The 13,068-nt window shown below is 34.6% G+C and overlaps 1 protein-coding gene and 1 non-coding gene across 2 annotated transcripts in view; one reads left to right on the top strand and one right to left on the bottom strand.

The window, feature by feature from the left end:
- Positions 1–13,068, top strand: part of pippin (solute carrier family member pippin) — a 72,605-nt gene that overhangs the window by 50,236 nt on the left and 9,301 nt on the right. Inside the window, exon 2 of the mRNA XM_073956772.1 lies at positions 4,605–4,770. Coding sequence (XP_073812873.1) covers positions 4,605–4,770 — 166 coding nt within the window. The remainder of the gene's footprint in view (positions 1–4,604; positions 4,771–13,068) is intronic.
- TRNAE-UUC (transfer RNA glutamic acid (anticodon UUC)) lies at positions 5,105–5,176 on the bottom strand. The gene has a single exon. It is a non-coding gene; the product is annotated as a tRNA-Glu (tRNA).

Genomic DNA, 13,068 nt, shown 5'->3' with positions numbered 1-13,068 from the left:
GATTTTTTAACAAGTTTACTTAGGAAATAAAAGTGCATTGAATTGCAAATTGTTGCGGTGTATTTACTTTTACTCACAACAAGTACAAAAAGTCTATGAGCGGCATAGTCGACAGTTTTAGGCTCTATAACGTCAAACCAAATTGTTCGACTTAGAACCGAAATAGGACCTGATTTTTGATGGTTTCGTATTAAAAATCAGGTCAAATTGTGAAAGAAAATTATATGGAGACATGCATAAATCACCCGCAAAGTTTAAGTCTTCACAGCGGTTGTTGAGACTCAATACAATTTCAAGCTATTTTCCCAGAATTTAATTATAATTCCATGGAGAACTACTGCAAATAAAGCAGGTGAAAGAAGATATCATTACTTGACCCCTGTGTTGATGACATGACACGCAATTTATGCATCTGAATTTAAAAAAATTAAGAAAAAATCTGAACATATACTGAAATGTGGAGCAGCATCAACACGGCAAAAAATTAAAGGAAATCAAAAACCACTTTTTGCAAAAGTATCCGATTTCACTCAGAAATCTCCATACATTATTGATCAGGATAAAATTTCCGAGTCGATCTATGCATATTCGTCCATCCATCTCACGATGGGGCCGATGACATGTTTTTGAGGCAAAAAATCACAGGGGCAAGCTAGACCTTCAAAATTTCGTGCAGATGTTTATAATCGGCCTAGAAGCTAATCTGCCAAATTTGGTTGATATCGGTTCATATATAGATATAGCTCTCATATATATGTTCGCCCGATTTCGAGTAATTGATGGACCAAACACGAAAATTCTGTCCAATTATGATGATATTTGGAATATGTGGCGGAATTCGGACTGGAAATAAGTTTGCCAAGTTATTTTGAAATCGGTTCAGATTTGGATATAGCTCCCTTATATATTTTCGCCCGATTTGAGGTATTTCGTGCAACAAACACGCAATTTCTGTCCAATTTCGAAAAAATTTGAAACGTGTGACAGGATTTGGTCTAGAAATATGTTTGCTAAATTATATTGAAATCGGTTCAGATATGGATATAGCTCCCATATATATTTTCACCCGATTTTAGGTATTTGGTGCAACAAACACGCAAATTCTGTCCAATTTCGATGAAATTTAAAATGTGTGTCGAAATTACGTCTAGAAAAAAAGTATGCCAAATTATATCGAAATCGGTTCAGATTTGGATGTAGCTCCCATATATATTTTCACCCGATTTTAGGTATTTCGTGCAGCAATCACGCTATATATGTCCAATTGTGATGAAATTTAAAGTGTGTGACGGAATTTGGTCTGGAAAACATTATTGAGACATCATATTTAAATCGGTTCAGATTTGGATATTTCGTTCATAAATTTTCTCTGTCGAAGTTAATTGTTTTCTCAATTTAGTTGGTTGATACCGAATTTCCTTGAGAATATAGTTTAAATATTTTTCTTTTGACAAATTGGCCGAAACCGAGGCGGCATGAATCAAGGGTTTGGTATTGTTGCCGTGTTCATAGCAGACTTCCGAAGCAAGTTTTCTTCCTTCACTATAATCCACATTAGGGCGCCCGCTCTTCTTTTTATCATTACCTTGTTCTAGCGTAAATACTGTGTCGCTAGCTAACCATAAGCTTCCAAATTGTAATACACGACTTTTTGACCTCCAATTTTTTATCCATTTTTGGTTAAATTTGCTTTCTAACTTCGGTCATGAAGTTGTCTTTGACACCTCGATTAAATTTTGCAGAAATCCATTCTATATGGTGTTTAGGTTTTCGCTGATTTTCCAACCAAAAATTAAAAATATCCAAATTTTTAAGTTTTACGAAATCTGGAAGTTGATAATTTTTTTATTCGCAAGTATACGCAAAATCTGTTAGCCGACATTGTCACCTTTCACCAGATACATATTTTTATGAGAAAGCACCCTGAAGCCGAAAGTTCTACTCCAAAGAACACATGGACGATACCACAGACTACATCAAAAACCATCACTTAGGCCGCCATCAGACCATCTGCTTTTTCACATGTATGACATCAGCTGTTCTGTATATTAGTATACCCAAAGTGACAACATACATGTGAAAAAGCAGATGGTCTGATGGCCGCCTTACTGACACAACAAATTATTGACCACATCTAATATTACATTTACACTTTTAATAATAATCTTAATTTACACACCATTTCCCGTATTTTCCATTTTTAAAAAATAGATAATAGCAACAGTTGAGGTTTTGACGCCAAAATACTTAAATTGTTTAATTACGACTGAATGTCAGAAATAAACGGAATCATAATTATGACATCTTTGACAGCTTGGCATGTCGACGTGGGTCGTTGCCAGATTGTAATTTTTTGGTTTTGGAGGTTTGAAAGTGCTAAGAATATAATTCCGTTATTATTTGATTTCAATCGCCGACTTGAAAAAATGACTTTTTGCCTCAAAAACCTGCCATTGGCCCCATCGTGCATCTGTTGGCATCACCCACAAAAATAGAAAGAGGACGCTGAAGTTTTTTAAAAATGCTTCTTCTGTTTGTTGGCTAGTCAAGTTCGAATATGGGATATATCGGTCCTTGTTTTGGTATAGCCCCCATATAACGGTACAGCACGATTTAAGGTATATTGACGGTTTTAGCAAAATTTTCAAACCGAATTAACTGTAATTCTCATTTAGGGCTCCTAGAGGTCCAAAAACTTGTCCACCAAAAATTGTGGGCATAGGTCCATATTGTGGTATGGACGCCATATAACGATACCTTCCGATGTTCGGTACTTTGAGGATTTTAGCTACAATTTTAAACCGAACTAGCTGTAATTTGACATTTGAAGTTTTTAGTGATCACAAAACTTCTTCACTAAAATTGTTGCTAAATTGTTTAAGTGAACTATACGTTACGATACGCACAGGTTTTGATTTTTAAAGGTACTTCCCGATTTGAGGTATTTTGAGAATTTAATCTACATTTATTCACTGAATTACCTGTTATTTGACATTTGAGGTTCCCTTCAGTTACGAAACTTCTACATCAAATATTGTCATTTTAGGACCATGTTTTGATATAGCCCTAATATAACGGTATAACTCACGATTTTCGGTATTTTGAGGATGATTGCTAAATTTTTGACAGACAGTTACCGAAATAACGGTGATTTGACATTTGGGGTTCTGACGTCTGCAGTCATGAAACTTCTCCACCAAAAATTGTCAACATAAGTCCATGTTTGGTATAGCCCACATATAACGACACCTCCCGATTTTAGGTACTTTGAAGATTTTAGCTACATTTTTGGACAGAACTACCTGTTATTTGAGATTTGAGGTTCCCAGTAGTCACAAACCGCCTTCTCCACCAAAAATTGTCAATATGTTTCTGGTATAGCCTTCATATAACAGGCCTCCGGATTTTAATTTTTTTGAGGAATTTAGCTACATTTGTTGACCAAACTATCTGGAATTTGTCATTTGAGGTTCCCAAGGGTCGCAAAACTTTATGTGAACATATGTAGGTCAATACATTGGCCTCCATATAAAGGTACCGCCCGATTGCAAACACATTTTGGTGTATCCGTGATCGAAAATCTTGTTTACCTAAAATTGTGGATAGGAAAGAAAACTAATTATTCCACTTTAGTTCAGAATTTAGTTCAGGGTGTAAAATGTTACTACGTGATTATAGCTTAAATTTTGGGTTACTTAGCCGTCTTATAAGTTAATCCAATTCCATCATGTAGTAAGAGTTACAGCGGCATTACTTGCTAGGTTTTTACATCCTCAACCTTAACGTTACCTTTCTTGGGTACGGTCGAACATGTGCTTCTTAGAAATAAAGATTTTGGACTCCAAGTATGTTTGGACGAAATCTATTTCAGACAATTTGCAGTCGACTTAGCCCTGTCCGTCCATTCGTCTGTTTATCTGCCTTTCTTGTTGATATGCACGATAGCCTTTGAATGGTTTAACCTATTTGATACAAATTTGTCACTCGTAATACCTATTTTGTCAAAACTTAGATCATGTCCGAAGATGTGTCAACCCACTACTTCGGGTAACTTCCCCAGCAAGTTGTGCTTGCGGCTCCTTTTACGACAGGAATTTTTTCGGGGCCAAGTCTATACTTCCTGAGTTAATGGCCCAAAAAAATTATACAAATCCAGCAGGAACTCATATGACTGATGTGTGCGATTAATTGGTGGACCTACTGGGGACCTTAAATTTCAAAAAATAGGTAGTTCGGTCAAAAATTGTATAACGAACAACAACTTTGGATACCTCCCTCAATAACGTTCACAATTTTCGTATTGCTGTTCGAAGATCGCTTTGAAATTTTTAACAAAAGTACACGTTGTGGTCCTGTTAATGGTGACTGTAAAAAAACCGTAAAAAGAAACAAAATAAGCTTCCTCTTCTAAATTTGTGTTCTATTTGTATGTCACAAACTTCTGGACCAAAACAATTATCCAATACCATAACTCATATAATGTAGGGTATCAAAAACATGTCTATACTCCCTGCCGATTAAATATTTATTTTCTTTTATTTACTAAACGTATTAAAACTGTCTTTATCTAATTGTTTATTACATGTTTTTTATTTTCTTTATAGGGAAGATGAATACAGCAAAATAGTGCCGACAAAATTCAATTATCAAATCGTACCGGCAGCTAACAATAACAACAACAATAGCATCGAGACAACGGATATCTATCGGCAAAAGCATTGCGACAATGAACACGACCACAAAACAATTAAACGGGGTATTTACCATCAGGTAACATAACTATAGCACATAGTATTTAACACTTGTTTCCCATAACAGATAAAAAAAGCAATTGTAAAAAAACAACAACAAAAAAAGAAATTTGGTATCAAAAAAATAACAATGGTCAAGGCATTGCCAAAAACAACCAATGCGCGATTTCAAAGTTTTAGTTGGCTAACTGAAGGTGAAACACAAAAAAAACTGAAGAATAAAAAACTGTGAGGGAATAAGTGCAAGTGTTGTATTAGCATAGGTTAGGGTTAAAAGCCTTAATTTTTGGCAAAAAAATCACCAAACCATAAAAAGAAATAAAAATAAAATTAATTAAAAATAAAAAAAAAACTTCCCATACCGGGAATCGAACCCGGGCCTTCTGGGTGAAAGCCAGATATCCTAGCCACTAGACCATATGGGATATGGACAAACGTTGACAAAGTGTGGCATATTAGCTGAGAGCACACAGGCATGCATGTTTGTTTTGGTTTTCTTATATGTTCTCTTGTTAAAAATAGTTGAGCACAAATATTTTTTAATTTACTTCTCTTTGTTTTGATTCTCTTCAAACGCATGTTCTCTTTGCTTTGCATTGATAATAACAGTGTGGTTAAATAAAATAAAACCACTTCGTTGGATAACAATTTTAATAGACGGACGGTAAAATACCGAACGGGTAATCGATTTTCTCGGTTATTTGATAATTGAAGAATATATGAGTGAAAGTCAAAAAAATTTAACATATGTAGGTGAAGACAAGGTTCACACTACTATATTACTATTATACCATAAAATATAGCCATTGGTGGATAAAACACGGGTGTTATCATGAACGGCAATTCCCAATGAATTTTTTCACTTTCTCCCTTAAGTTGCAACGGCGGAAAGACAAAACTGACGGGGAAATTTCATTCATGATAACCCCAAAAGTGTTTTTGCACAAAGCTAAAAAATGTGGCTAAAGTTAATTTGCGTAGAACTACAGTATGCAAAGTTCATATTCGTACACCCCCAAAAAATGAGTAAAATCGTTATTAATTCCATATTTTATGTGCAAATATGAAAAAATTGATGGGAATTACTATAAAGAAGAAAGTTTTAAGAATAACAAAACAAATTTTTAATTTATTACGTCATTTTGGTATGGGTGGCGCCTGTGTGGTTGGTAAAGTTCGTATTCGTACACCTATGAGCACTATATATTTGGGGTTTTTAAGGATTTTTTAAACAAAATAAAGGCATTTTTTTTTTCTTTTCTGCTTTTGGAATGCCTCTGCTATAAAAATGTGTAAAAATAACGATAACTTAATTAAAAAATTTGCATAAATAACAATTCGGACCAATATTTGAAATACTTAAAAAAATGGGGTAGATATGATTAACTATGACAATTAATTCCGAATTTTGGACGAGTATATTAGAGGTCTAATATGAAACTAAATGTTGTCAGCGTTTGGAAATGTAAAGAAACGTAATCCGGGCTAAGTTTTTGGTTTCTACTTGGTAAAAATCGTAAGTTTCGTTATAAATTTGACATAAAATGTATTGAAATTTTAGAATACGGCTTCGAAAATCCGATGTACCACCCGATTTAAGGTAATTTGACGTTTTTCGCTCCAGTCTCAAACCGAATTGGCTATAATTTGACTCTTAGGGTTACTGGGTATTTATCAAAAATTGAGAACATGCAACCGTGTTTTCTTATAGCCCCAATATAACGGTACCGCCCAATTTCAGATATTTTTACGTTTATAGTCACATTTTCACACCGAACTAGCTATTATTTGGCATTAAGGGGTTTCCATGTGGCCACAAAACTTTTCTAATGAAAATTATTGACATGTGTCCATGTTTTAGAATAGCTCTCATATAACGGTACAGCCTGGTTTCAGGTAATTTAAAGTTTTAGCTCCTTTTACAAACCGAATTGGGTGTAATTTGGCATTTATGGCACGCTTTGGAATAACATATCACCACCGATTTCAAGTTTTTTTCCAAGTGGTTAAAAACTTCAGACGGTACCCCTCGATTTTCAAGTTTTTAAATGACCGAATTAGCTAAAATAAGCTGTTTGGGGATTACAGTGGTCAAAACGTCACACCCTAAAATGATGGGTGTTAGTATTTTCGTAACAGAATGAAAACTAATTATGCCATACTAGCAAAGTACCCGCTACTTCGCATGCGGAAAGGATATACAAAACAAATAAAAAATATGTAATATAGAACGGTGAACATGGAAAAATGTTTGTACTAATACCTATTTTAATTGATATTTATTTTCATGTAAGTACAATTCGTACCACATAAGTCCGATTTTCCTCACGACTACACATCAAGAGCCAGCCATAATTGTTGAGATATTTTAATTTGGGTGCTCAGCGCCAAGACGGCTTAACCCACCAACCCCGATCCTCATTTCCAGCTCTATCTGTTCCCCCATTTATAGTACTATTTAGTACTTTACATATAAATACGAACCTCCTCCTAATATTTCAAAATTCCCTTTACACAATAACACATTTTCCCAATTCTGTACCATATAGTATAATTGGTATATTTATGGTTTATTTCCTAAATCTGACGTTATTACCAAATAACAACGGTAATCTTAATTCTAAATCTCACGAATCCAGGTCTATTCGTTAGTCCAATACAAAATTGTACCATGCATTGAACCATCTTCGTACCCCTAAGACTACCAAATCCTAATTGTAACAAATTTAGTACTTTTTGTAAACATAAGTGCAAATTTCCAAAACAAACTCCAACGGTAATCTCAATTCCAAATTTCAAGATTGCAGCTCTAGCCGTTCGGTCAAATCCAAAATGTACCAAATTTGGTACTATTTAGTACATTTCCAAACATTTCTAATAATTTCCAAAACTTCCTCAATCCTTCACTTCAACTGGTATTTTAATTCCAAATTTGAGGATTGCAGCTGCATCAGATCACCGAAATCCAAATTGTACCAAATTTAGTACTTTTCGTACCCATAAGTACAAATTTTCAAAACTACCTCAGTGCTAAGTTCAAACAATAAGCTTAATTCTGAACTTCAGGATTCCAGATATATCCGATCACTTAAATCCAAATTTGGTACCATTTAGTACTATTCGTATCCAAAGTACGTATTTCTAAACCTACCTCTATCAACACTCCAACATCAATTTTAATTCCGAATTTCACGATTCGAAATGTATCCTATCACTGAAATCCAAATTGTTCAAAATTTTTGTGTTCCAAGTACTTTTCCTACCCATAACTAAAAATTTCCAAAACTTTATCAATCCTGCACTCCAACAGTACTCCTTATTCCAAATCTCGGGATTCCAGCTATATCCGTTCACCAAAAACCAAATTGTACCAAATTTGGTACAATTTTGTACTATTCGTACCCATGAGTACGAATTTCCACAACTACCTCAATCCTACATGCCAACAGTAAACTTAATTCCAAATTTCCAGTAGTAATCATAATTTCAAAATTCACTATTCCTGCTCTATCCGATCACTCAAATCCAAATTGTACAAGATTTGGTACCATTTAGTACTTTTCGTACCCATAACCAAAAATTTCCAAAACTACCTCAATTCTACACACCAACAGTAATCTTAATTCCAAATTTCAGAATTCCTGCTATATCCGTTCATCCAAATCCAAATTGTACAAAATTTAGTACCACTAAGTACTTTTTGTATCCACAAGTACGAATTTAGTACTTTTCGTTGCCATAAGTACGAATTTCCAAAAGTATCCCAAGCCCACACTCCAATAGTAATTTTAATTCCAAATTTCACTATTCCAACTCTATCCGATCACTTAAATTCATATTGTACCAAATTTGGTACCATTTAGTACTTTTCGTACCCAAAAGTACGAATTTCCAAAATACCTCTATCCTACACTCCCACAGTAATCCTAATTCTAAATTTCAGGATTCCAGCTCCATCTGTTCCCCCAAATCCAAATTGTACCTTATTTGGTACTATTTAGTACCTTTCGTACCCATATGTGCGAATTTCGAAAACTACCTCCATACCTGAAACCTACACTCCAACAGTAATAGTAATTCCAAATTTTGAGAATTCCAACTTTATCGGTTCGCCGAAGTTCAAATTGTACAAAATTTTGTACCATTTAGTACTATTCGTACACATGAGTACACATTTCCAAAACCACCTCTTTATATCAACTCATCTTCTAAACCTTGATTTTCATTCCAAATTTCAAGATTTTAGCTCTATTCGTTCACCAAATAGTACTAAATTTAGTAACATTTAGTTCTTTTCGTACACTTATAGTTCGAATTTCCAAAAACCCTTTGGTACACCTTTCTAGCTCTCCATCAGTGAACCTCATTCCAAATTTCAGAATTCTAGCTCTTCGCGTTTGCCTAATACAAAGGGTATCATATTTAGTACCTTTTAGTACTTTTTGTACCGTTCAAGTTCGAATTTCCAAAAATCCAGCTTTATCTGACACCTTCGGACCAAGAGTGACCCTCACCAAAAATTTCAAGATTCTAGCTTTAGCCGTTTAGTCTGCGCGTTGATTATCAAACAGTGAGTCAGTCAGTCATCATTACTCAACTCTTTTATAAGTACAGATAAGTTCAGAATATTTCATGGTGGAGGGCATAAAAAATTCGGACGATTTTCAGCTAAATAAGGTTTTACATCTTCTGTTTAAGATGTTTAACAGCCTCATTCACTGTGGAGGCAAAATTTTTTCACAGTTGGTCCACTTTTTGATTTTGACATTAAGGCCATGTTTATATTACCGACTTTTTCAGGGTTAACCTCCTTTATGAGGATTTATTTGAAATATAAGCATTGAAATTGACATTTGAAACCCCTGTGGGTTTGTTAAATCCGGAGAAATATAAACGTAGTATAAAATCGACTAGAATAATTTTAGTATAATTGGGGGGCATCGGCCATATGTTCTTTCCAAGTGCTTTCAAAATGTTTGAGGTATCGCTTGATGTATTGATGCTTCTTCTTTCCATTCCGTAGTACTTCCTTGCATATTCGCAGGTTATTAATGTTTGCAAATTGTATTTTGTTCCGTTGTTATACCCTACACCCTACACAGTCGTAAGAGGTATTATGTTTTCGTGCATTTGTACGTAACTTACAAAGGGAAACTAGATAGACCCATAGTTCCTTTTAGGGATATACATAGAATCACATTCTGAGTCGATTTATGTACGTCCGTCAGTCTGTCCATCTGTACATGTATTTTTGTAATCAAAGTTCAGGTCGCATTTATTGTCCATTTCAAATAAAAATTGGGGAAGATAATTTTTGGTCAAAGGACAAACGCTATTTATTATACCCTCAGCCTTTAGGCTAGAAAGGATATATACACTTTTATACGACCAAAAATGTGCCTCTTCGAAATAACGGTTTTAGACCCCAAGTATGTTTGGACGAAATTCGTTTCAGACAATTGGGAGTCGATTTAGCAATGTCCGTCCGTCTGTCTGTCTGGCTGGTGCGCACGATAACTCTGGAACGGATCAACCGATTCGAACCAAAATATATTTTGTCCAAACTTAGTTTAAGTTCAAAGATGGGTCATGTCGGTCCTCCCCACAAAAGTTGAAAATTTTTCTGTAAAATGGTGTGAACAATAACTCTCGAAGGTAGCAATCGATTTGGTCCAAACTTTGCACATCGTATTATTTCTTCCAAATACAGATCGGGTTCGAATATGGACTATATCGGTGTACTCCTTCGGATAAAGTGAAATTTAAGAGCCCCTCTCGGATCGTTTTGAAATTTCGTTCATTAGTTTGTACTTGCGGCTTTCTTTACGACAGTAAATTTTTTTTTCCTGCGCAAGTCGATACTTCCTGAGATATTGGCCTAAAAGCTGCATGAAACCCTGACGACACCAACCAAAATGGCAAACCCGCAAGACAATTCTCGCATGGAGTTTCTGATTGGTGCAGACTTTGCATATCGTATTATTTCATCCAGTCATGTATCAGGTTGGAATATGGATTGTATCGGTCCACTCCTTCGGGTACCTCCCACACAAAATTCGGATAAAGTGAAGTTTAAGAGCTCCTCTCGGGTAGTTTTGATTATTTTTTCAGTAGGTTGGTCTCGCGGCACGGTAACGATACAATTTTTTTTTCCGGAGTAAGTCAATACATTCCGAGATAATGGCCCAAAAGCTCCAAAACCCTGTCGTCACATATGGCTATTGTGCAAGGTAACTTTAATACATTTTCAAAAATATTTTCCAAACTGTTTTTTTGGTCAATGGCTGAGGGTATATCTGCGTCAGCACAGCTGACTGATACTTTCTTACTTGCTTTTGGTAAAAATTGGTTCAGATTTGGATATAGCTCCATATATAAATTTATCCGATTTTAGGTATTTGGTGCACCAATCAGGCTATATATGTCCGATTTTCATGAAATTAGGCCGGAATTAGGCCATGAAAAAAGTTTGCCAAATTACATTGAAATCGGTTCAGAAATGGATATAGCTCACTTATATATTTTCGCCCGAGTTTAGGCATTTGGTTTTGATGAAATTTGAAACATGTGATGGAATGAGGTCCAGAAAAAAATTTGCCAAATTATATGGAAATCGGTTCATATTTGGATATAACTCCCATATACATACATATATCTGACTTATTCACAGTGGTGTAGGGTTTTATATAGTCGGCCCTGCCCGACTTTGATTCTTTCCCTACTGGTTTACATTGCGGTGTGTTTGTATGGTAAGGTGGTTAACTAACAAAACACCCAAAACCGATGACTTTTCAAGGAGGTCAAAAACTCACACCTTTTACGGGAATCATATGCACTCAAACATTTACTCTGAGACTCTATCTCAAGATCGGCTGAATTGTCTTCGACTATTTATTTCCCAGCTACCAAAGATTCAAATGTGTACAACACACACAGAGCGTGAGTCTCTTTCCAAGTTTCGCTAAATTGTCCTCGGTTGTTTATTACAAAGCTACCCAATATGCAAATGTGTACATACTTCCATTTACATATTTGTCATTTAATTGATTTTATGATTTGTTTATGAAATTTTAATTTATGTCCATCGATTGCCACACTATCGAAAGTGAAACCACAAATATTTTTAATGAATTCGATTGAGTAACAAATCAATTAAATGTTCATTCATTCTAACCAGCATCAATACGCGTATGTAAATTCATATGCATGCAAATATACATAAATATGTATGTACATATCTATATATATAAAAATGGTGTAAAAAATGTATAGTAATTCATAAAATGAGAACGGCTAGGCCGATTTCTGTAAAATTTTGTGTCAGTTATTCGTATTTTCGAGGAGAAGGTCTTTACGGAAGAAAATTTTGGAAAATCTCTCTGGAAAAGTCGGAAGATTGGAAAAATCGAAAATTGAGTTTTTGTATGAAATTTTATTCCTTAATAGCGAGACGAAGTTCGCCGGGTCCGCTAGTACGACATAAATATATATGTACTCTTACTTACTTGAATGTAGTGAAATATTTCAATATGCTAGAACAAATTTCACAACTCTTATACTGTCGTTCGCAGACGTACATAATAGATTAGGGTCAATTTCATTATGTCGTTAAACATGCTGCTGAAAAATAGATGTTCCCCTCTTTTGGTAATATGAACTGGTACTTTTTGGTAGATTTATCAACTTTCTTTATATGCTTATTCCATAGCTAATATTTGTTATATTTCATCCTCGTGTACTAGGCATATACATAGGTTAGAGGCATATAGGGCATTGTTTATCTCCAATGTGGCCTGGGGTCTGTCTGGCACAACATATTCTTCTCTTTAAATAAAAATTTGTCCGAGTAAAAACTAACAGTAATGTTCGTTTTCTTGGTTCGAAAAAATTACCTTGACAAGCTGTATATATGTATCCAGATATGATATGAACATTCAAAATGTTGATGATGAGCGTCATCATCATTTTGTACCACAATGAATTTAATAAAAAATGGGAGACAATAAACGAGGTACAATTTCAATACAATAAGAAATTCAACCGATATTTGAGTCTCGATTGACAAGTTTTTCTACAGCTGACTTCGTACATTTGTTAATTGTTTTGTGTAATATTATTAATTATAAGGAAATGTATCTAGAGAATACAAATAAAAGTGGGTCATAAGTAATACAAATCACCATTGAGTGAAAGTGAATGGAATGAATATTGAAAGAGAATTTAATTTTTAAACTAAACACCATTTAAACACTATTTAGCCTGAATATACGTTTTTTTATAGTTTGAAAGGAACATTTCTTATAGAAAGAACACTATT

The sequence above is a fragment of the Musca autumnalis genome, unplaced genomic scaffold (assembly GCF_047663935.1).
Source record: "Musca autumnalis isolate F117 unplaced genomic scaffold, ASM4766393v1 scaffold_5, whole genome shotgun sequence".
Classification (NCBI taxonomy): Eukaryota; Metazoa; Arthropoda; class Insecta; order Diptera; family Muscidae; genus Musca; species Musca autumnalis.
Note: the sequence above shows the minus strand (reverse complement) of the source record. Positions and strands in the feature narration are given on the sequence as shown.